The sequence below is a fragment of the Carassius auratus genome, unplaced genomic scaffold (assembly GCF_003368295.1).
Source record: "Carassius auratus strain Wakin unplaced genomic scaffold, ASM336829v1 scaf_tig00217023, whole genome shotgun sequence".
NCBI classification, from domain to species: domain Eukaryota; kingdom Metazoa; phylum Chordata; class Actinopteri; order Cypriniformes; family Cyprinidae; genus Carassius; species Carassius auratus.
Window position 1 is genome coordinate 92,757 of NW_020528856.1, and position 26,831 is coordinate 119,587.

The 26,831-nt window shown below is 35.1% G+C and overlaps 1 protein-coding gene across 1 annotated transcript in view; it reads right to left on the reverse strand.

Annotated features, from left to right (window-relative positions):
- The window catches only part of LOC113099711 (insulin receptor-like), a 73,031-nt gene extending 48,473 nt beyond the window's left edge, over positions 1–24,558 (reverse strand). Inside the window, exons 1-2 of the mRNA XM_026264642.1 lie at positions 23,356–24,558; positions 497–1,045 (exon numbers count right to left, since the gene is read on the reverse strand). Of these exons, the coding sequence (XP_026120427.1) occupies positions 497–1,045; positions 23,356–23,434 (628 nt within the window). The 5' untranslated portion in view covers positions 23,435–24,558. The remainder of the gene's footprint in view (positions 1–496; positions 1,046–23,355) is intronic.
- Between the last annotated feature and the right edge of the window lie 2,273 nt (positions 24,559–26,831).

Consider the following 26,831-nt stretch of genomic DNA (forward strand, 5'->3'; position numbering starts at 1 on the left):
GCTATCAAACTGTTGACGGTAGCCATTGACTTCCATTGTATTTTCTTCCATACTATAGAAGTCAATGGCTACCATCAACTGTGCGGATCTTCTTTTGTACTCAAAAGCATTTCAGCTAAACACAAAATAAGATATTTTGAAGAATGACACTATCAAACGGTTGACGGTAGCCATTGACTTCCATTATATTTTCTTCCATACTATAGAAGTCAATGGCTACCGTCAACCGTGCGGATCTTCTTTTGTGTTCAACAGCATTTCTGCTAAACACAAAATAAGATATTTTGAAGAATGACGCTATCAAACTGCTGGTAGCCATTGACTTCCACTGCATTTTCTTTTCCACTGACTTTTGGTTCCTTTTTAATCGAAAACATAGGCCTACTACCGTCTCCCAAGGAAGCTGAAAAGATGTAGTAAATAAATAAAAACTGAGGACGACCGTTACTCTAGAAACTTCAAAAGCAGCGCTGAAAGAAGAACAAGCACAACTTACTTCTTTGGCAATGGTTCTGGTTCCAGCAGCGCTCGCCGAAGTTCCCGTTGATGGTGGTTTGTTTGCAGGTGATGGTGCCCCTGATGGTTCCCGGGCAGATGTCTCCGCACTCCCGCTCATCTTTGTTAAACACGATGTAGTTGTCCTCCACAGAGTCGGAGATCTTGGACCAGTCCAGAGTGGACAAATAGCAGAGGTTGGGGTTCTTCTCGATGCGTACGGCTCCTCGCGTGATGTTGGTCAGGCTGTGGAGGCCGATCTCCTTCAGCTGGATCATTTCGAACATGACCAGGGCGTAGTTGAAGAAGAGGTTGTTGCCGCGGATGACGGTGAGGTTCGGGAAGAGCTGACCCAGACTCTCCACGCCGTAGACACGGAAGAGGAGCAGGTAGTCGGTGATCACCACCAGCTTCGGGAAGCTCAAGCCCCGGAAGTCCTCCAGTCTGGGCTTGAACATGAGCAGGATCTTCAGGTGGCCCTCGATCACCGTGCAGTTCTCCAGAACGCGCAGGTGGGTCGCATTGTTGCGGATATCCGTGCTGGGGCAAACTGCAATGACAGACAGAGAGGAATGCTATTAGGAAAGGAACGGTTACTTTTCTACTGGATTACATTTGGAGGAATCAACCGAAAATGAAAACTAGGTCACACACACAATCGTTGTCCCAAACCTCTATGACCTTCTTTCTTCTGTTGAACAAAAAAAATAAGATATTTAGAAGAATGTGTATGAAAAAAAAACATTATGGAAGCCATTGGTTACCATCTAGTATTTGGTCACCAACATTCTTCAAAATATCTTCTTTTGTCTTCAACAGAAGAAAGAAACTCATACAGGTTTGGAGTGACATGTTTAAAAAAAATTATGATTAAATATCCATTTTGGGGTGAATTATCCCTTTAGTTAAATTGTTAATGTTTCACAGTAGATTGGTATTAAACCATAAATTCAGCAAAACCTAAAAAAAAAAGACAAAAGACTTTGAGTAAATAAAAAAAAATGTCATAGGGCCCTTATATTGTGAATATTTGAATATATCCCTACTTATTAATTCAGTTGATCAGACGTGTGTTTTTATGGTTAAAAGTGCATTAAACCATTAAAACGGAATTATATTAGAAAACACAGGATTCCGGGAAAATTTAAATGGAATTGTTGTTCAGTGTAATACATTTCATGATTTCAATTAAAGAGACATGCTTTGTGATGATTACAATCTAACTGTCAAAAATGGGTAAAAAAAATTGAATTAAATGTTTACATATTAAAATGTAATTTAAAAAAAATGTAAATGCAAAGTAATTACTTTTTAGAAAAAAAAATATACTGATTACATAGAGGCCTAAAAGTCACAGTAAAATCTATTTCAGACAAAAACTATGATTTCAAAAGCACCTCTAAAAAGAAAGAAAGAAAAGAGCGAGAGAAGTTTGAAATATCCAAAATGTCTAGCACAGCTGCCTCTTGTCTTTTATTCTATTAATATTCACTGCAATAAATTAAAAAAAATTATAAATATTTATTAACAACTTGATATAATCTTCATTATCAAAGCAATGTTTTTTGTTTATAAAAATAAAAATGGTGCATTCACAAAAAAAATAAAATGTAAACATTTATAATACAAACAATTATAATAAAAATGCCATTTTAAAATTCTACAATATATATATATATATTTTTTAAATAATATACCTAATCTAACTTATCAATATTTGTTAACTGCGTCTTAATATTTTTTCTAAAATTTCTGCATGCGATACGGAAAAAAAGGACTTTGAGATGAAACAAATGTGTATTCAGCTGCACTTGATAAAAAAAAAAAAAAAATGCAAAAGCCGCAATTATTTGCATGACAGCTGACCTCCCGCCACAATTTGACGACGGTGACAGCCCTAGTGTAAACATAGAGTGCGTAAAAGCGCACGTGAAGGCCGTCCTAACAGGAGCATGAAAGATTATCAACACTGAATAATGCATAAAGCGTGTCTCCGCGCAGCAGCTTTTCGGAGTTCATTCATAATCCAAACCCGCGCACGCTGAGACGAGGCCGAGAGAATTCATTAGCAAAGCGCTTCGCGACAAGAGAGCATCTGCTAATGGATAACATCAAGAAATCCTTTCAGAGCTGCTCCATTGATTCACCATCAAAAGAAATCTCTCAGGCCTTTTTCAAGGGGTGGGGGGGGTTTCCTCTGGTTTGGCGCTGGAAATCATTACGAAATATTATTCACCGCGGCCTATTCATGCGAAACGCTGAAGTGTACAGAAACACCCATTCGAAGACATTTCCAGACGAGATCATTCAAAACAACGCTGGAACGTGCAATTTAGAGATTAGGACGAGTTCTCAGAGGCGAGATCTCCACTCAAAGGACATCGCAGGAAAACAAAGAGCTGTTCTGTCGACTGTGTTTCTGCAGGAGACAAAGGGAGCATGTGATTTGTGGTGTGAGCAGGTGTCAAAGTCTTTGAGGCTCGGCTGATCTCAACAGACTCGGGGTTTTCTTCCTCGTTTGTGCAGACAGCAGTTATCAGGGTTAATGGTTTTCACACCGCAGGCTGGAATGGCAGTTTTACCTCGTCTTATCACGGTGTGTGTGGATAAAACCAAAAATAAAACCACAGAGTTGCTGTTGAGAGATTCACAGAACAAAACTCAAGCTCATTGAGATTCAGGTGCTTCCTTCACGTGAAGTATTACTTTTTGGGTGAATTTTACAAAGACCATTTCAAGGTCGTACTACACTCAAACAAAACAACAACAACAACAAAAACTAAACAAAACTAAACAGAAAACCACAACAAAACAAAAGATAAAACAAAAGATAAAACAAAAAAAAACGCAAAACAAATCCATTTTGCAGAAAGAAACTTTTGGGGTGATTCTCAGAAAGAACGTTTCAGATCATGTTACACTCTAACAAACAAAAAGCAAACCCATTTTACATAAACTTCACGTCGAAGAAAAAAATAATTATGTTTGTAAAAAGTGTTAATTGTCTTTCAATTTAAATTAGTAGCCTATCTATCTATTTTTTTTTTTTTTTACTAAATAATATATTTGTTTTTCATTACAGTAATGAGAATAAAAATTGTTCATAAAACTCAAACTTTTTGGATATATTTCACAATAAAACATCCAGGTCGTTTCACACATTTTACACACACACACAAAAAAAATTACACTTTGCATAAAAAAAAAATAATATATAATAATAAAAATATATAAAAAGTAAATTAAAATATATATATATTTTAATTATTTGTTTAAAAAGTTAAAATTACAATAATTAAATATTAAAAAATAAATTGTAAACATCTATTTGCTATATTATACTCACCAAAAAAAAAAAAAGAAAACATCCAATTTGGCATAAATCAATCCTTCAGGTTAAAATGAACATATATTAAAGGCAGTACAATTTATAGCACCATTATAAGAACCATTATATAAAATATATATGAATAATATACAGTTTGTTTCAGATAACAGTAATGAGAATAGTACACAAAGCTCTAAAAGAAGTTTTTTAAATAATAATATTTTAAAATGTTTAAAGTTAAAATGACTATATATTGAAGGCAGTACAACTAATAATAGCATTACAAAAAATAAAAAATAAATATTAAACATTATACCATTTGTTTTGCATTACAGTATCTAACAGAACTCTTACAGAACTCAAAAATCCTAAAACCAGTCCTTTAATTCTTTCAAATCTACTTCCTTACTCTTTTATTTTGATTATGAGGTATAATATTACCTAGATATGTCCTTCAGGTTCTGTGAGATCATCACTTAAGCAACTGTGCAAACTTGATTTCGCTAAAATAACCGGCTGACGCAGACTACAGAGAAACCTGACTGACACAGAGACCATTGATCTCATAAAGGTCAGAAAAGCAGCACTATCGAGACGAGCTGAAGACCCTTCACCCTCATGACCTGCACACACACACACACACACGAGAATCTGTTACATCAGCTCCCTAAAGATAATTGAGCAAACATCATAAAACTGCAACATCTCTCCATAGCAACACGCAGCATGCAGCAAACGTTTGCCAGACACAAACACACTTCAGCCTGTTTACCTCGGAGGAAAAGTCTGGAGGGGAGAATCAAAATATGACCAGAAATCACAAATAATATCTTTACAACAATCTGGTGCCAAAATCCAGGACTGCCAGAAAATAATTCACACACAAATCTGATGAAATATCACATAAATAGGGTAATTAAAGCCTGAAACTCTTCAAAATGTGTTTTCTATTTTAAGAAATAGTCAACAATAGGAGGTGGTTTTATTTTCTGAGATTTTTATGAGATTTACAGCTTTTTGCAAGCCTGTTTCCCAATCTGGGATACAAATATTATTACCATTTATTTATTTTATTTATTTTATTTTTTTACATAATAGATCTAGGTCTACAACCTATTATTGTGTAGGCCTACTAGTTTTAATTAGAAAAAAGGTCATTACAAATATTCATATTATTCATCTGATGTTATTTGAGCAATGAACCTTTAACAGAATTTAATTAAAAAAATAAAAAACATGAAGAAAAAAAAAGAGATGAAAATGCCATCTAGTGACTTCATTATTTTTTGCTGTGAAATAATAAATACAATAATAAAAAAAGAAAGAAAAAATAATTAAAATAATGTTTAAAATAAAAAAGTGAGTGAGTTTTATTTTCAAAAAATATTTTTTAATCACTATCTGATCTAATAACTTCGGTAAAATAATTAAATTGTTAAGCATAAATACTACAGCTGTAATTTGTGTGAAAATGAAACATTTTTATCTTGTCATGCTATAAAAATTTTACTAAAGTGTCAAAATTTGAAGAATTTTCTTTGTAATTCTTTTGAGAAAAAAAAAAATAACGCAGTAACAGGGCTGCATGCAAAATGTCCCATAAAAAATAACTTTAATATTTAAACCAACTTTTCATTACTACAACATATTAAAGTTACTAAATAATTTTTTATTGAAATAAGTTTTTATTGGTGAAAAAACAAACATAAAATGCATGTAAACTTTTCATAGACTTTGTATACATTTAAATTATTGTTTACCTTTTTTTATGGGAACAAAAGGAATATTTTTCTCAAAAACACTAAAACATCTTAATCATAGCGTTTACAGCATTTTTACAAAAGTTTTACAAAATGCACGCAAAACTGTGGTTCATTGAAATAAATTCGAATATTTAGACAACAAACTTAACAGACTTTATGAATGAATTCCCATTATGCTCTATTAATCTCTATTGTGGCACGGCACTCAGATCTGAATGAGGACAAGGTTACATTTTATTGTGTTGGTCAACATTCCCAAGGTCGGCTGTAAACAGATACAGCACTTGTTTGTGTGATCGTATGAGACCTCACGCGCCCGTCTGTTCACACGCTCCACAAACTTCCTCTTTCCCTCTCCATCAAACCTGCTCTTCCCCCGTACGCCGTTCGGGGCGCGTCCTGCCTCGGCCCGACTGAAAGCAGACACCCAGCCGTCATTTAGGAGCCTGATTTATAGGGTGTCACTGCGGTGACGTCAGGTTTTAGGTTGCTGCCCGTTTACACCGCGCTCTGGGAACGAACACGGGGGGCTTTTGAGCTGCTGAAAAAAAGCTGGTCGATTGATCCTGATGAAATAAAGATGAACTCCTCATAAGTGCTGAAAAAGACAGAGAGTACCGAAACTGTACGAGAAATATCAGATCTGCGGTATGTACTGATCAACAAGTTCAATATTACACCAAGAGCTGCAGAGTCGAGGAAAACAAGCAAGAACTAGTGCATGAAGATCTAGAAAGATCTAGAGATAAACAACTGGCAGCGTGTCTGAAACTCGACGATGCGCTTATCATGAAAACCATCAACCAGAGCACAGACGAGTGTCAAAGTAACAGCTCTGCATTCAAACACACACCGACTGTCGTGCAAAACAACGAAACAGCACCTGACCGCAGCCGAGAGGGTCAACCGACGCTACCAACTGCGGAAAATAGACCACGGCACATTTTTAAATAAAGTCTGAGACGCTGTGTGCTGCTGAGGTGGAATAGATTCACAAAACAGCAGAAACAAACGCCTTATTATTCTTATTAAATTGTGACTGCATTCAATAAATATTAAGGACATAAGACTGTCATAAAAAATGTCCACTAGTCCGTGTGCTAAAATTTTCTTAAAATAAAATGAAATAAAAACTGGTAAAAAAACAAACAAACTGCTGAATCTACACTAGAATACAAAATAAAACTAACATACAAATGACGACAAATTATTTTAGTTTTACATATATACTATATTTAGTTATAATTTAAAATCTGTGCCACTAAACTACTTTAATCAGTATTATTTCTATGTATTTATTTATTTTTATTTAGATTTTTCCGAACATTTCTCAAATTCCAGAATATTTTTAATTGAAAAATTGAATGCATTGTTTAATTGAAACATTTAATGCATTTATTTTTTTCTTAAAATAAAGAAAAAAACTAAAAACAAATGAACCGAGCTAAATAAATACATACATAAATAAATACATTACAAGATACATACTTAAAATTTTTACAGTCAACACTGTGTAAACATTTAGAAAATAAGTATATTTTCTTTACTTTCTATCATGCTGTAAAAAAACAGTAAACAAACAAACAAATAAAATCTCAAATATAGTATAACTAATAAATAGCAACAAACAGAATCTTTTTAACAAAAAACATACATGAAAAAGTAACTAACCCCAAGTAAAAATAACAAAACAAAAGAAAACCCTAACAAGAAAACACTAATATCAATGATAGAATAAAAAACGTAGGAAAGAATGAGCGGAATTAAAAAGGTATTTTAGTTAAAAGACAAAAAAAGTACAAATATATAATCTAAACAAAAACAAATGAATTAGAAAAGCAATAATAAACATGTATAACAACAACATCAACACTGTTCTGATAGAAGATACAGATTCTAGAATGTTTCTTGAAATAAAATTAATATTTTCATCTAGTTGTCAAGCAAGCATGTCTTGTTTTCATTTAGCTTAATTTGATATGTACTTAAATAACTAGCGCTAAAAATCAAAATAAATAAAAACTACAGACATTAAAAACATAAAAATAACAAAAACACAACTAAATTACTAAATGTAAACAGAAAACACAATTCAAAACTGTCCTAAAACACCACTGGCCAATCGGCATCCAGGACGGTTTCTAACCACACATCTGACGGCGGATTCATTCTGCGAAGCTTCTTTGGGTAAAACCCAAAAGGTCATCTTTCCAAAAGCTCTCAAAAGATCTGGGCCAGCAGCTTGTGAGACACCAGAGCAGGGCCGTTAGTGAGTTTACACAAGAGCCCAGGGCCACACCAGAGAGACGAGGGGCCCGCCGAAGGTGCGCTGCAGATTAAAACCATTTCTCTTCCCCATCGGCCGGATAAAAGAGGGACACTTAAGCTGTAACATGAGCCGTGCTATCCATGACGTAAGGCGAGCGGGACGGTTAGCGATCACACGCTTGAATGGATGTGCCAATAGCCTCTTCTGTGAACACAAACACACGCGGACAATGCCGCTGGAAATGTGACTTCCATAACAGGCCTGGAAATGAAGCTCGAGGGAGGAATCCTCAGCCTTCAACAGCCACTCCAGGATCCGGTTTCACACTCAAACCTTCGCGCTTCAGACTTATTACACAAGAAAACGCATTAGCTGTGTGACGATCACAATAAACAAGACGTCAAGAACGACTATCGAGGCTACGATATCCTACTGTTTACATGATGAGATGCTTCCTTATTTTTAGCCTCACATTCCCAATGGAGAATTTAATACGCCGCTAGCAATAGTAACTAGCGCTTGGAAATGAGAGCATGATGGTTCTTACGCCAGATGTCAGGAAGATCACGGCCACTCGGAGAAGACTTCGCGGATGCAGCTTAACTTCACTTGCCTTGGTTTCCACAAATTCAAATTTATGATGTAATGAAGTCTACCACTGCTGATTTGACTGTTTAAATGGAGTCTTATGAAGAATATGTCAACAATATTTAAAAAACAAACAAAAAGAAAAAAACAAACAACAGTTTAATTCTCAGTACTGTAATGGAGTAATCAAAATTACCGTCTGGACAAGGACATTTCGTAAAAAAATAAATGCATAAATTTAACGTGACCACAAATCTTATATAACAAATATTACTATTACGTGTAATAATTTCAGTTGACGACTAAAAAAGAAAAAAAGAAAATCTGTATTATTTTTATATACATTTATATATATTATTGATTTTTCAGTAAAGCCGCGTTCAGACCGCACGATTTTAGCCAAGTTTTTGGCTCGCCGACAGGTTTTGAGAAATCGCCGAAAAATGCCCTAAATCACATGTAAATCTGAGCTTGTTCACGCGAGTGACAATCACGCCGTGTGAATGAGCAAAGACGCGATCTGAAAGAATAGCAGACGAGTCAAAATCATGCTGTCTGAAAAGTGTTCAGACTGAAAACTACATCTGCAATGACCGACAGCAAGTCAGCAATATCAGCAAGTATGGCTTCATTTCAGAAAAAGGCTTTCTTCTCGGTCTATTTGGACCCATGAAATGGAAGATAAATTAGTGTAAATTTAGCAGGAGCACCCGTGTCTGTTTGACGTTTCATCTGAGCTATCCCAGTCTCACGTGAAAACTCCGGTCCTGCACGTGTGATATCGCGTTGTTTCCTCATCAAATCTCGCGTGTGTTTGGTTATGAAACATAGTTTGCGTGCCAGACAGAGTTGTCAGTGATTCCTCCTATTGTAAACTCATGCATTGTGAAACCTTCTGTACGCCGATCCATCGTGAAGTGTGAACACAGCAGCGACTGAATGCTGGCCAAGATAGTCATGCAGTGTGAAAAGAACAGTGACCCAAGTCGACTACTTTGAAAATCGCGCAGTCTGAACTCAGCTTAAGTTGAACTATAAACTAGTCTAACTTTAAAAAAAAAAAAAATTAAATGGGGATAAAATGTGCTAAATTGTCATGAAAATATAAACTTACACACACAAAAAAATAAAAATAAGATAAATCAAGCTATCGTCACAAAATACCACATATATAAAAATATATTTTGGTCCTAGAATAGGCCTTATATTCTTGCTAAATAGAACTGATTAGTTTTTAAAATCCCAAAAAGTGGATAAAATATATTAAATGTCACAAATGCAATATATATATATATATATATATATATATATATATATATATATATATATATATATATATATATATATATATATATATATATTTATAAAAAGGTCCTAAAATAGGCATAATTTTCTTGCAAAATATTATATATATATATTCTCAATAATGCAATCTGAATAGATACATTTTTACAATTAATATTGGCAGAAAAAAAAGTATAACAAATACCAATATGATGTATACTAACTGTTGACTAGAAAAATTCTTATTTTATTTTATTTTAAGTTTATACTAAAGGTTTATCTAAACTTTAACCACAGTATAACCCTGTAGTAATTAAAATTTAGAATGAAAATGATAAATTGGAAGTAAAATGTAAAACATTTACCTTAAACATTAATCTTAATGTTACTTGTTAAATGTTAGCCTTATTTATTTCTAAATATGAAGTATTATTTGTATTAGATATAGATGTATACCGACTGACAGTCTTCACAAAATGTATACATAAAATGAAGCAACAGCTTTAAAAGACATGCTGAGGTTCTGCCTCCCACAATGCAATGAGTCTATTTCCAAACATCTCCTTTAGTTTACATAAGCTATTACAGAGAAAGGTCTGTTTGCTTTGTGCAAAACTCTGACAGACTCAAATGCTGTCAAGTCATCCTTTAGTAGAATCACTGAAATATCATTCGAAACGATACAAAAACCAATCACCGTTCCCAACAAAAGATGCAAAAAAACTGAGAGAACTGCAAAAAGACGTCCTCAAGCATTAGCTCGAGAACATCCTCATTTTCTGCATCATGCAAACGTGTCGTCAGCAGGAGCCAGGGAATGAACGGCTTTTTATTTAGGCTAGCTTTTGACCAGCAGAAAATGCTTTTAGCCTAAACACAGGAAAAAAAACAGTCTAGGTCTAAAAAGGCTGAAGGATTCATCCGTCAGAAGGCCGGGTCGCTACAAACAAGACATGAATTCGGTCCAAAACACGTTGCTTTTTGAGCAAACAAATGCATGGCGAAACAAGGAGCGCATCAAATCTGGATAGCTGTGGGGTAATTACGCTCTCTCTGAAAGGCTTCTGCCCCCATTAACACTGAAGAGATGCTAGAACACATTTCCTGGTGCTTCTAAAAGCAGCGGCGAGGCCCGCGGGTCATCGGGGACGGTATGAGGTACGTTCCTCATAGCACGCCGCTCCAAAACCAGATGGGAGCTGGCATCCTGACTATTTGGCTATTTCTCTCAAAGCCACAGCCTAGCCAGAGCAGGCAGCCACGTTTCTCACACGCCTGGAAGAGCTAGGCTTTCTCTAATAACCACCAACAAGGACTCACTTCATTAGCCAGCTCTAGATCGCCATTTTTGAACTTTCAAGCGAAAATTTGACAGCTGGGACAAAACTTTGACACACAAAACTAATATTCAAACTCTGTGTGAGAATCTGAAACAAACGTGCCACATTATGAATTGTGCTCGGACTCATTTCAGAACGTCAGATTGCTTGAAATCGATCTAAAAATATACATATTTGTGTATTTTTACATTACATGCAGCCGACATGCTCATTCCAAAAACAAAAAACAAAAAAAAGGTAATTTTTTAGCTAACATTTAGCCTTATGATTGAAGCGATGCAGAAAATCTGGATGGAATCACAAAATCCATTCATAAAATTGGAATTTACTGTAGAACATGAAATGTTCCAGAATTTGACTGTATACTCACCACTGTATAATATATTTTTATTAAAACATAAATCCAGAACAATTAAAGCAGATAATAATAACAACAAAAATAATACTAAATATAATAGTAAAAAAAAAAATATTGTATTAAATTGTTTAGATATTGTTGATTATTAAAACATAATTATACCATTAAATAAAAATCCAGAATTTATTTTATTTTATTGAGAAATAAATTAAACCTGGGCAAATTTTTTGGTCAATTTTCCATAAATAATTGTTAAATTGTGTAGGTCTTGTGGTTTTTATTAATACGATATGCTTTTTGTTACAAAAATGTAAACCATTAAAATAAATTACAGAAAAATGAAAAGGCAAACCCCAATTTTTTTTTTTTTTGAAAAGTATTGTACAAATTTATAAATTATTAAACTATTCAAAGCTCTATTAATTGAACTGATCAGACAATACTTGGGATTATAAATATTTAACTATACCACTTGATTAAACCAACCCAGAATTTTGGAAAAACACTGATCTCACAGGGCCCTAAAAATGTATTTTTTGTTCAACTTTTAATAAATGGTCCTTAAATCATAAGGGGTCCTTGTGGTTTTAAATACTCAGACATGCTTTTTGATTACTAAAATGTTATTCAACAATTTAGACGGGATCCAAAAAAAAAAAAAGAAAAAAAAAAAGGAGTTTGGTAAATAGTAAACACATTTTATAGAGCCTGGGTAACTGCATAACATCCTAAAATATGTCTGGGGAATGTTGTTGTTGTTAGCACGCTAAACGTTGCGTCTCTTAATTCAAACCTTTGGTAGCAGATCCATCGCTTTCAACAAATTTTCAAGGCAATTACTGTCAGACTTTAAAAATATTTCAGCGATTCATCAGCAGTAATGACTTCGCTCATAGCATCACATCAAACCATGCGTATTGTATTGATTAAACACGTTATGCTGTGTTTGAACACACAAACGTGCTTTGCGTCGACGCTTCATAAGAAACACATTTCTACAAGCTGCAGCACATTTTATAGCGCTGCACATGAACCTCTTATGAGGACAAAGGCAACTCACGCTACACAGCGTAGTTTGTGTAGTGGGGCAAGAGAGAATAAAGGATTATTGCGATGTTTTGCTACGTCTAGCGTTAAGCTCCTGTGCGAAACACGCGATCCTATCAGCATTTGCTGCAAACGTGGTTGCAACACAGCATCTTAAAAGCAGCTGTGAAGAGCCGGAGAGACAAAAGGCGATATTGATGAGTTCCTGCCGGGCGCAGTGTGTTTGGGTGAGAGCGTGCCAGATGAATATGGCCATTGCAGTGGCGCCCCTCCCTCGCAGCCGGCGCTGGAATCAGTCCACACAGTCACCGCAGGGACAGGAGCGGCCCGCCGGCTGCAGGGAAGCACAGGTCACTTTAATGGGCTGTTTGTCTGTTCTGGAGACCACCGGCTCAGACTGACTGCTGCCGGGTAAGACCACGTCTACCCATGAACCCACACGCTCTGTCAGACTCTGTGGCTCATCGCCGAGCAGCTTCGGGAGGCGTGTGTTTATCAGGGGTGAGCGACGACTCCAGTGAACCCGGAGTCGAACAAAATCGAACAAAACTGACTTCAGTGTTTAAAGAGTAAAGAATTCAATAAAACCAATCTGGACAGAATAGACAAGCACAGCAGAGCCAAACTGAACAGAAAAGAAGCAAAAAAAAAAACAAAAAAAAAACAAACAGAACCAAACCCAAGAGAATCAAAGAACATGAGACAAACAAACAACGCCAAAAGGAAACAAACAGAATAAAAATGAAAGAATCAAACAGACAAACAGAACTGGAATTAACCAAATAGAAATCAAATCAAAAACACAATTAAATAAATAAACAGACCCAACTGAAAAACAGAACTGGAATTAACCAAATAGAAATCAAATCAAAAACACAATTAAATAAATAAACAGACCCAACTGAATAGAATCAGGCAGAACCAAATCATATCTGGATATTATATATATTAAAAAACTGATTTATAATCAAACAGAAGTGAATCCAAAAGAAACTGAATCAAACAGAAACAAATAGAATAAAATAAAAAAAAAGAAATAGAATCCAACAGGCACAAACAGAACTGGAAAGAGCCAGATAGAAATCAAATCCAAAATACACCGAACTAAATGAATAGAATAAGGAGGAATTTAATAGAACCAAATATCAAAATACTTGGATTATTTTAAAAAGAAGCTAACAGAAATGACTTGGGCAAACTAAATAATAAAATAATTAAAAAAAAAAACAACAGAAAAGAAGAAGAAAAAACTGAAAAAAAAAAAAAAAAAAAAGAAAGAACAGAATTCAAAAGACGCAAACAGAACTGGAATTACCCAAATAGAACTAAACCAAACAGAACAATATCCAACAAACACCTAAAGACCTGCCTCGCACCAAATGGAAATCAGATTAAAAAACAAAGAGAACCAAATTAATAGAATCAAGAACAGCCAAACAGAACTGCAAAGTATTTGGAATTATCTTCAAGGAAACAGAACCGGACAGAACAGAATCCAACAGAAACCGAATCAATTAGAATCAAACAGAATTTAATTGAATGGAATCAAACCGTCAAAACCGAAGGAACCAAATAGATTGAACAGAACAGAATGAATCTGAAACTTATAGAGCCAACCAAAATAAATAAATAAATAACAAATTATATAAAATTAAAATGAATTAAATAAAAAAATAAAAAAAGTCACTGTCAAAATAAATCTAACAAAACAGAAGCTCATCTCCAAGAGTAGATGTCAATGATTTATTTTGCGGCATTATCCTTCAGCACCAACCTCTCCACTGCAGACTATTTCATAGCATGAAGGAGCCCCTTCATAAACAACATTCAACATTCAAGCATTTGTGAATATTAGAGCATGTACCTGCAGCATTACACGGCAATGAAATATCAATTCATTACACTCATCTAGCAGCTCAACTAATATTTCCACTATTTGTTTTTCCGTTAGACTGCCCTGGACACCAAACAGTTTTCGATTTTCAAACACACGTGAGCATGTTGGTTTTTCCGTTCTGGATATCCTTAACCCAAGCAAGGTGGGACACGTACAGAACCTACAAACCTCAATGGACCTAACAGATCCCAAACCCAAGTCTGAATGGACCAAATGGTGCATATTTGGATTTATTTACAAACAAAGAAGCATTTGCTTCACAATAAACGCCCAATTTATAGAACATCTCTGCAATGGATGGCAGATTCGTATGTGACGCCACCTCCTAAGCGTCCCGCCGTCTACACATTCTCTCATGGGCAGTTAGGCACTTGACGGACAGCTCAAAGTTTGCTGCTTTTAAACGTGTAACATGGCAAACGAAAAGGGAGAAAGAGACTAAGCAAAGCAAATAAATAAAGCTGTGCCGACTGTGCTTTACTTTATTAACAATAGATACTCTGTTTCCTTCGCCACTCTAGTAAACCACGGTTAATTTCTCGCCCTGGTTGGCTGCCAAGTGCAGTATGAGCCGTCGCCTCGGCGCTTGGCTCGCTGCAGAGTTTGGACACATTTCTGAAGTTTTCCTCTCACGGTGAAGCTTCTGACACAATGAAAGCCTAAAACATTGGGAGAAAGATTGCGTCACGAAACGGCTCGGTCTAAAATGATGCATTATGGCCGCGAACAGGTGATGAAAGGCTGAATATAAAGATATAATATAAATAATATAATATAAACATTACGAGAATTAACTAACAAAACAGTTAAGCCATGGCAACCAAATATCACGTTTCCCGCGTCTGACTGGATCAACAAATTAAGTTGTATTTAAGATGTCCGTTTCAAAAGAATACAATTTTTTAATGAGCTCATATTTCTGTCCAAACCTGCGCAGTGCGTATATATATTTAAAAAAAGTTTTCGAAGTTGGATTAAAATGATTATTAGAATATGATTTCAGTTTTTCTACCGCAAAATTTCAAGTTTGATTTAAAGTACTTGCTGTTTCTTTTTAATTAATTAGTTAATTTTACGTGCAATTTTAAGTTGAATTGCAGCAATAATTTTTTAATCTATCAATTCAAAACAAAGTTCGAAAAGTGTACTTTTTTTAATTCGCTAAATATTATAATTTAATTAATTATTAGCGCTTGTAAAGATTACTTTTAAGTGAGAATTTGATTCATTTGAATTGTACTGTATCATGGTTTTCGTAGAAAAATTAAGTAGCACAACTGTTTTCAAAATTGAAAATAATAAATGTTTCTGAAGCAGCAAATTATCATATTAGAATGATTTTCGAAGGATCATGTGACACTGAAGGCTAGATTTATGATGCTGAAAATTCAGCTTTGCATCACAGAAATAAAATTACATTTTAAAATGCATTCAAACAGAAACGTAATCATATTTCTCAATATATTTTTGATCAAATCAAGCCTTGGGACATCTTTCAGAAACTTGTTTTTAATTTTAATCGTTTCAAATTTTGACTGTTAGTTTCTCATTTTGTGTTGACTTTGAAACCGTAGTCTAAATACAATCAAAAAGCTACATGAAGAGAAACCAAGTTTACCGACCAAACATTATTTATGCATAACTGGACTGGTGGAAAACAAGCAGGCGTTGTAGGTGAATGAGTTTGTGTTCACACTTACAAAGCGTCCAGGGCCGGATTATTGTAGCCGCTCATTGTTTGTACGTGTTATCCAGGCAGGGACGGCTGCAAATACGTGTTGTATGAGGGGAAAAACAAAACGGTGAATGACAGTGAACTCTCTCACCTCCCTTTAAATGAGAAAAACTCTGGGACGACGTGCTGCCTGACAGCAGCGCTCGGGCACCAGGCCATAAACTCACAAAGACGGCCTCGGGTGGGGAACGCGGCCCAGTGACGGGAATGTTCACTTCTGTAACGTGGTCTATGGATTTAGAGGCAGAACAGAACTAAATATAAAGCAAATAACCTCTGATTTCTCATTTCCCGCCTCTACGAGAAGAATTAAACAGGTGGAGCGATCCAGTATAAAGAATCTAGACTCACTCCAGTTAGAGAGCAAAGACCGACGCTTCCACATGAGATTACGAGAGCAACTCAAACTTGGACTGCGTCCCGCTAGAGCGTGATCTAATTCTTCATCTGCAGCGATGTCTCCTAATGCGGTCAGGCTCAAGGCAATGAGATTTCAAGCCGAGAACAGAGCAGAGCGTAATACGACAGTTCATTTCAGGTCAAATTACTGGACGGGATTGGAGTGGGACTCTTCTGAAGACTTTAAACGTTCAAAGTCTAAATCAGACCAAACACCCTCCATTAGTTTTCACTCTTAAACTACTTGCTAAAAGCCTCCAAAACCCAAAGGCAAAATTAAACAGCCGCAAACTTTTCCATAACATGCAATATTTCTGTGTCAAGACTCAAAAGATAGGAGGAAAAACTTTAGTGAAGACAAAAATGCATCCAATGAATAATATACAAGTCCAAAACATTAGGAAAGTAAATGCAGTCAATTCTGAATTCATGTAGACTTGAATGCAATTATGCCTATAATTTCATAAAGCCTGTATTTATCAAGCACACACACTTCTTAAGCAAACTATAGTACTTCCTCCTAATGCCTGCTAACTTTTGTTTTGCTGCACGTACAATTGATGCAATTAAGTTACAATTTTAGCAACTTCTAAATCTAAATTGAGAAATTTCAACATTTAGACATCTTTTTTTTTTTTTTTCTCTCACACTTTTAAAAAGAACATCAAATTGAGGGTTTTCTCAAGACTGGTTGGCAAAAAAAACAAAAAACAAAGAACTGCTTCTGACAGTCCATAATCCATAATAACACTTATTCCAGTGAAAAAGTGCATCCTCTGTTGTCCTTTCAGATCAAAATCTACTTTGTAAACAGTGTTTGAACTGAGCATATTTCTCTCCTGATTCAGACAAGAGAACTTTTTCACATGACAAGATTGTACTTGATGGACTGGAGTCATATGGTTTACTTGTGGATTATTGTGATGTTTTTATCAGCTTTTTGGACTCTCATTCTGACGGCACCCATTCACCTCAATGGATCTATTGGTGAGCAAGTGATGTAATGCTACATTTCCCCAAATCTGTTCCTATGAAGAAACAAACTCATCTACATCTTGAATAGCCTGAGGGTGAGTCAATTTTAGGCAAATGTTTCTTTTGGTGAACTGTTCCCCTAAAAGCTCGTTTTCATTCATTACTTCGGAGTGTTTTCCTCCTGAGCTAACTGATAGTATTTACTTGCAGTGAGCAAGGCGAGAAAATCCTAATTTCATTTACCCGCAAAGTAAAACAAATTAATGTCACCCCTTAACCTTGTTGAAAGGTTTATTGGCAGAATAAAGATGAGTATCGCTCACATTTACGGCTGTGTAATTGAGGGAACAGCCGCGTGTTTCACCACACACATCGAGATATGCCGCTCAGTGCAGAAAAAAGGAGCCTGTCTTCACCTATTAAATTATTTTATATAATACTTCCTCTAAAAACAGCACTAACCTCTGAAGAAAAACAAAGGCTCCTATAGCTCAGCTTTCAAAATACATCATTTAGCTTTGATATTTAAGCCATTTATATTTCAGTTATTTATGACTGTTTAAAAGGCGACATTTAGTTAACATTGACTTTCATTTCTTAAAGGAACAGTTCACTCAAAATGACATTTTTCTGAAAATGTTCTCACTTAGATGAATTGGTATCTTCAACAGATTTAGAGATATTTAGCATTACATCACTTGCTCACCAATTGATCCGCTGAACATTAAAGCATTTTTGGTAAGTATTATTAATAGATGACTAATGCCAACAAATAGAGCTTTATTGTAAAGTGTTACCAAATGGTTTATTCCAGTTTCTATTAAATGCAACAATGGAATATTGCCGCAAAAACAGCAAAAGGCTTCAAAACAAACCACAGAACTTCAATTTTGATTTCTCCCTTGGGATCCGATTAAAAATTGAGGTCAAAAGAACCTGATTTCAGCAATATGCCAGCTCTCAAAATACATGTTAAGCCATCAGGTAGCGTAACGGAGCTGCCAAAATTCTCTAAAGCCCACGAATGCTGGAGACAAGCTGTCTTTCCACCCTCTCGTATGAGCTGAAAGGGCCCCAACTCAACGCTTGCTGATCCCCGCATTACTAGCATGGTTTGACAGAGACATTATGGCATGAGATCATTGACAGATAAAGCCGGACGGATACAAACAGCAACCGGCTCATCAGGTCAGATTTTTCAGGCGTGTTGTAAGAGGCACTGACCTCATTCGTGACCCACGACCCAACATGGAGAACGGTGTCAATACAAGAAACAAAGCTGCCGTGAATCTTTAGTCAATGAATATTGAGCAGAGGCGGGACTATGTTAAGACTGAACGAGTCAGTCGAATACTTCGATGGAGATGATGGCCTCTGAGAGCTGGAATAAGGGCAGGTTACTCGGGTCATGTCCTGGAACATCTTGACACGGTAAAGTGAGGATGTAGAGTTAAAACTGATGTGTTTGTAATAAGATCACAAACTCAAAGACTGGTTTAAAATGGTCTAATCTGCATAAAATAATAAACTAAATTTTCCTTGATTTCTCACCAAGTTAAAACTCAATATGAAGTTATATAATCAATATCAAAAAGTTAAAAAAATGTTGCTTGTTCATTAAATAAGTGTTAGCTTATCTTTATATAAAAAGATACAGTTGTGCATGAAAAAGTGATTAAACAATAGAAACCATGATTAAAGACACGTTCACACCAAAAAAAATGATAACTATATAGACTTCCACACCAATGCAAAATAATGTTCTGTTTATTATAATCACGCACTGCAGTTTTGTCATCTGTCACTTTAAATTCTCAAGCTCTTTAAAGCAGGATGGATCTGATTGGCTGTCAGAGTTTGCATCGGTCATCAGTTAGAAAACGTTGTTCTGAGAGCGATTCCAATTATGTCGTTTTTCTGTCGTTATTGTTTCAGTTTGATGTGAACTCTGCTGTTGTTTCAATTTTCGAAAAAAAAAATTCAAACTTTATCGTTATAGTTATTGTCCTTCTTGTGCTGCTTTTTGCAATTTTATTTGAAAGGAAACGTAGATGAGGGGTTTTTATCCACAAAAATAAACAGCAACTTCTAAAACATACAAAGTTTACAAAAGGAACAACGATTGTTGGAACAAAAAAAGTTTTGCAAGTTAAAGGAAGTTTTTATTGTTCCTCTGTGCCATCATAGTTATAGTTGCGATGTGGACAATGCTATTCTTTTAATATTAAGAAACCGATTTTTAAAACTACATCGTTCAAGTTATCATCCTTAATGTAGTTTTATTTTTTTGCAGTTTAGGGTTTTTGTTTTTAAGGAAAATAAACAACAATTGTGCTTTCCAAAACATGAAACAGCGATTGTTACTTGGCACTGTTTCTTTCGCAAAACTGCAATTGCGTTTTATCTTTCATTAAACTACTGTGTGAAACACTACTTTTTTTTTAATGAAAAATGCAACATCTGTGTATTCTTTTCATATTAAATGATTCATGAAATTTCCTTTATACACATAGATTCAAGCATTTTAATAGTTAATATAATGTAAAAAATAATGCATCCATTTTATGCATATATTCAAAGTTTCATAGATCTTATATATGAACAATGAAAAAATAAGTTTTGTAGAATGAACTTCTTTAGTTTCTTAAACATCTCTGGTCTTACTGTGGATAAACCATCACTTTATTATATTAAACAATGTTTACTTTCATATTCAGTCATCAAAACATAACTTTCGCATACGAATTTACATTTCCACTGGTAAACAATGAAAAAATAGGTCAAACACTAAAATCTGATTGGATGAGCCACAGTCAAAGTCATTGTAAAATTAACATTTTTAATAAATTCATTTTCTAACCTTTTATGCATGTATTCAAAAAAAATTTCCTTGTATGTAACTGTAGGACAAATAATTTTTTAAAATGTGAACCTCCGAGAAAATGGCCACACACAAATGAACAGAAGCCTGCGAAAATGCTCCGGTTTCCTGGGAAAAGCCCACCCTGGAAATTCGGAGAGCTGAACATAGAGCTCACATGCTACATGGCAAATGTTCAGATACATGACCTGGAAGACAAGAGGTCAGCAGGCAGCAGACACCGAAATGAGTCCCGAAACCCTCAACGGCAAGAGCACCTACAGGGTGGGCCACTTCAAAGACATTCCACACGCTTGGAATTCTGGGAGACATACCAAGGCAAACTACAGAGTGTCAGAGGATCCCAAACAGGTCCATGGAGTCAGGGAGGCAAACGGTAATGTTAAAACTATTCCAGCTTATTTTGACGTCCTAATCTTTGAGACTGCAACCAGGCAGAGTTTTCCAAAAGTGCAACAGTGAAAAAAGATGAACTCATATTTGGAACCAATCTTGGACAAACTGTATCAAATAGAATAGAGCAAAACATTCAAGAATTGCTCATTTTGCCAAGTTTCTTTACATGAAAAACAAACAGATTGCATGAACATTTATCAAGTTTCTGATGGAGAAACCACACCACCTGCAAACACCTCATGTTTTCCCAATCTACATTACAAATGGCTCGCTGGGATGCAACGGTTACCTATAATAAGGAAGATCTAATTATCTCCAGAGCATTATTTATAACACCGTGTTACTATTGCAGGCATCAGTCCAGCACTTTCTTGAGACAGCAGCTCTACTAAACATTAACAGCCCGCTATTGTAAGTGTGCCCATGAAAGTGCCTGTCCTAAATTTAAAATGATATTCAGAAATGGAAAAGCCGAAGGGGTTTAGATACAGTGATAAATTTCGCAGTAATAAAGTATCTAAACATGTGCTGCAGCCACTTTATTTAACATGTAGTTAATGATTAATACTTTGTTAGATAAAAAATAAAGCAATTTAGCACAAACCTGTAAACACTTAATTATATACACAAACACATAAACACACATGTATGTACGCGTACACTCAAAAATGTATCCGTGTCATCATTTACGTCAAATTCTTACATTTGATCAATACATCCAGTTAGAATAATAAGACTATGTAGGGTAGTTACCATTCAAATGAAATCACTTTCAACAAACTCCAAACTTGTCTCAGGAACAACTGAAGCTGCATAGAAAGTGCCATTTAGACGTATTTACACAGACTGTTTAATGATGATAAGAGGTTCCATAAAAGCATTTACACAGTAAAAATGCAAATGCATAATGTTAAAAGATTAATGTTTTACGTTTTTATCGTATGCAGTAAATATGAAATGTTGGAGAAATGCAATGGTAGTTTTAAATATGAAAGCAAACCACCAGTAGGTGGCTTCAGGAGTGAGTCACTGATTCAACCAATTCGTTCAAACAGCTGATTCATTCAGTAAATAAAGCAAGTGACTGTCTTTATGAATGGCTCACTGAATCACTAAATCATTCACGGATTCAATAAAAAAATGCTCATTCGTTCAGTAATGAAACACACTGCTGTGTGTTGCTCGGAGATACGCGACTGTACTGCTTTGGCTTTGCTTAGAACTATTTTCGTTTACAAAAATAATCAATAATGTGTCTAAAATGTAAGTCAGTTAACTGTTTATTGAACTACTGTTGTAGGCAACAAAATCAATGTCTCATTTGCAATAGTGCTGGTGTTAGGTCACGTGATGTGACCAAATGTTATATAAACTATTAAAAAAATAAAATAAAATTATATATATATATATATATATATATATATATATATATATATATATATATATATATATATATATATATATATATATATATATATATATATATATATATACACACACACATACATACACACACACACACTTAAAAACATGTAATATATACACACACATTTAAAAAATAAAACATAGGGATATGACTTAATACAGATACCTCCAGTTAGAGCAAGACATGTTAATAACTAACATGAATAATATAAAATAATATACACAAACCACGGTTCTGTTAATAATAATAATATTATATTAGATTAAATAATTATTAAGAAGGAGTGATTTAAAATATCATTGCTATACAGCTCTTATGAAAATTAACCATGTTTTTTTTTTGGCGTATTGATTACCATTTCTATTATTAATCTGTTTTAATACAAATACCATGATTAAACTATGGTTAGTGCAGCAAAACCATGGTTAATTTTTGGTTACCGTGGTTTAACTATAGTAAACCATAGTAAAACTATAGTAAAAAAAAAAAATTTATTTTGAATTTGTAGTAAAACCACGGTAAATTTCCGTAAGAGGTAATTAAACGTTAATAAAAAAAAATGATCCAAATATATAATTGCAAACACAACATCTTTTCCTTCTCATTGGGAATTCCACAGTTGCTATCAAACAGAAGTCGACCTGGGAGGAGACCCAGTGTAAGCTAATCCCACACTTATGGGATCTGGGAATCTTCTTAGGGCCTGTTTACACGCTTCCAGATCGAACGTGAAGAACGTGCGCCCGCGCGGCTCCGCGACAATCCAGGCGTGCGTGGTGCGCTCGCGAATCCCGCCGAGTCCAGTCACGAGCGCTAATCTGGCCTAGAACGCCAGGCCCGAGGAACGGCCCATTTTTAGCGGAAGCGGGGGGCGGGAAGACATATAAAAACACAAGTTTGGCTACAAAACAATACGTTTTCATTCCACGAATGATGTGAATGGCTCCTTTATGAAATATTTCACACATAAAATATGTTTCCGAATGATCAGATTTCAACACACAAGCCATTTTAAAACAAACAAATAAGTGCGACATCCCTCGCCAACTCATGTCGGAGCGGCCGAAGTCTACATGGAGTGAATTCCACAAGTCCTATCAGTTGTAAACTATAATATTACACACAGCACATCAATATTTTGCGAATTAAAACGTTAAAGTGTGTCACGACTTACTTTCTCCATGTAGAGGTCCGCAGAGGCACACGATGTAGGCGAAAGTGACCAAAACAACCGCAGATGTGTCCAGCCGCATTATGCCTCGCGACACGTTTTAGTTTTCTTGGAAAATTAAATCCACCTCTGGTGTGTCCAAAAAAAATGGTTGTTGAGCAATAAAATAAAAATAAAACCTTAATTAGCTTATATCCAGGCAAAAAAATGTCGGGGACAACTTAAATGAGACCCCCCAAGAAGGGGACCCAGGGGTCCAGCGTGCTTCAGTTGAAAATAATGTTCAATTAAAGTTGTTGCATACACAGCGTGAGCATTACACAACACGATCTTGCGCCCTAGTAAAAAATAAATTGATAAAAATCATTTTGAACTATTCCTCGGGTTCATATTTGCTTTCAGTAGATCAAGCATGAAACACGTCCATGCATCTCTTCCGTGGAATCAGTCCCACACTTCTAGGAATGAGGTACCCTTAAGGGTGCAGTGCATTGCAACTTTTTCATAACCCGATTTAGCTTGAAAATGTATGTTATGTTAATAATAATAACAGCAAAAATAAGGTACCCCAGGTTGCTTTAAAAACATAAATATTCCAAAAAGAGTCCCGATGTCAAAAAATCCCGAATTTTAACATCTCTGAGGAAAGAAGCAGGAAACAGGCGTTATTCCACAGGTCGTCTCATGCACTGCCAAATGTTTCTATTTTAAAAAAAATGGGCATCTCCTCATCTCCATATACACATGCTTGCACACACACACACAAAATATTTTTTTGCTCCTCTAATGACAAAAAAGCCACCGTCCCTGATATTAAACATCCACACACGTCTGTGTATATTCAAAGCGTTTAGACTTCCGATAAAAAATTTAAAAAAAGAATCTGGATGTCCCCCTTAAGCCTTTGCTTCCAGCACAATGCTCCAGAAGTGTGTGCGCGAGCGAGCGTATGCGCGTCACGGCCGCGTTGCGTTTTAATCTTCCACGTTAATCAAAAGAGCAGCGTCCAACGCGTGCGCGGTTTGCCCATAAACCCACTCAAATCCGTGCACGAGACCCTGGTGTGCGGTTTCGATGAACTCATTGGCGTGGGAATGGGCTGAAAGTGGGAAAAACTTCTCTGGTGTTGTCGGCGGTATGGTTTTCCCCCTCTCGTCTCTCCCTGTGTACCTCCACCAGTAAACAAGTACTGCTAGTCAGCTGGGGCAGAGCGGCGGCCACGCGCAAAACACGGAGCGGAGCCGAGTGGAGCGGAGACTGGGACGCGCACGTAAAGAGAACGCAGGAGTCGTGAAGTAAATATAACGACGCCTGTCCATTGTACTCGAGGGTTAACGTTAAAAATATAGACGGAAGTTAAAACGGATTTTGGTGGTTGGAATACGAATCACCGTGCAATAATTTACACGTGCAAAATGACTAAATGTAAATGTATTTATTGTTAGTTAATCAAAAGTATGGACAACATTTTAAATATTTTTTGTTGTTGTTTAATTATATTATATTATATTATATTATATTATATTATATTATATATATTATATTATATTATATTATATATACATTGTACTTAGGTCTGAACAATTAAAACAGAACTTTGTTGGTTGGAATCTAAATCCATGCATTATTTCATTATATTAATTGATTTATGAATACAAATATATGGTATTTATTATTAGTTGACAAATTAAATGGGCAACTTTTTAATGTTATTTTTGTTTAAAAAGTATTATATTATTGTCTTTCCATTGCATTTAAGACTTTACATTAAGACTATTCACTTTGATGCTTACAATATGAATAAATGCAATATTTTACATGTAAAAATGATAAATGAGTAATTTAGTATTTGTAATAATATGCAATTTGATTTACATTATGCATTTAATATTAGTCGGCAAATAATTTGGAAAACTTTTTAAAGATGTTTGGGTTTAAAATTTATATTATATTATATTATATTATATTATATTATATTATATTATATTATAGCCTACCTTTCCATTGTATTTAAGGCTTAACATTAAAACTGAGAATTTGGAAATTGAATCCATGCTATATTTTACATGTAAAAATTTAAATTTTAGCTCTTTTAATTATATGTAATTAAAATTTAAATATGCATTTATTGTTTACAAAATGAGAACATTGACAATGACGTTTACACAGTTTGATTGTTTTAGTGTAAAAAGTATACTTATTATATTGTGTTATGTCATATTAAATTTCTTAATATATAGCCCAAGCTTGATGAGATGCTTGAACTGCAAAATGTGAAACTGAAATGTAAATTGTTTGTACATGATGACTTTTAATGTACTAACAAGTGTGCATTGAAGGCAATGATTTGCCATTGATCGCTCCTAAAGTCAGTGTTGCACAAAGGCGTCTCTTTAATGTAATTGGACAATTTAATCTGTGAAAGCACACCGGAGCAGAACATCTCGCTTGCTTTAAAGCTGTGATTAATCTATCGGTTATACAAGAGCTCATACAGTGACAGTTCCAGCATCAGTAATCCAAAATGATTTCTGTGATCAGATTACTGCCGCCCCCCTTTATCAACCCAGCCACATACACACCTGTCAGCCGCTGAACGCACATGTCATTTCCTGTGCAAAATGTAAATACATTTAAATAAATGAGTGTGTATGGATAGATAAGTACAGATGAGAAGGAAAACTACTATTGATTTACATGACCGCACCTGCACAGAGACGTTTAAACCATAATTAACCAAACAAAACACACAAGCAAATGTCAAATGACTATTATTAAACATTGATGGAGCAAATATTGATTTGCCATTTCATCACTAACACGCCTTTGTCAATAATGAGAGATTTTTGCCAGTGGGATATATTGACATTGTATTAGAAGAATGAATGGATCTGATGATGTCCACTTGACACAGGAATGTTTGATTAGACACTCCTGAAGTATATTTGAATACTTGTCACGTCAAAATATAAGTGCTTTCACTCATGCATACAAAAGAGCCATATTAGTTATTTTTTATCAAGTGAGCTTTTTTTTTTTAAGATTCTTTGGTCAGTTGTAGCGCCTTAAAGGAATATTTCATCCAAAAATTTTAGTTTGCTGAAAATCTACTCGTCCTCGGGCCATCTAAGATGTAGAAGGGTTTTTTTTCTTCATCAGGACTGATTTGGAAAAATGTAGCATTGTATCACTTTCTCACCAGTGGATCCACTGCAGTGAATGGGTACCGTCAGAATGAGAGTCCAAACAGATGATAAAAACATCACAATAATCCACAAGTAAATTTATAAAAACATAAATATATTTTAAACTTGCCTTTGGATAAAATACAAGTCCATAAACCATACAGTGTAAAATTCATCCTCCTGTTGTCATCTTACACCAAAATCTGATGATATTTGTGTTTAGAATATTTTGGATCATTTTTACTTGTAAACGCTGTTTAATCTGCGCATATTTCTCTATTGATTCAGACGAGA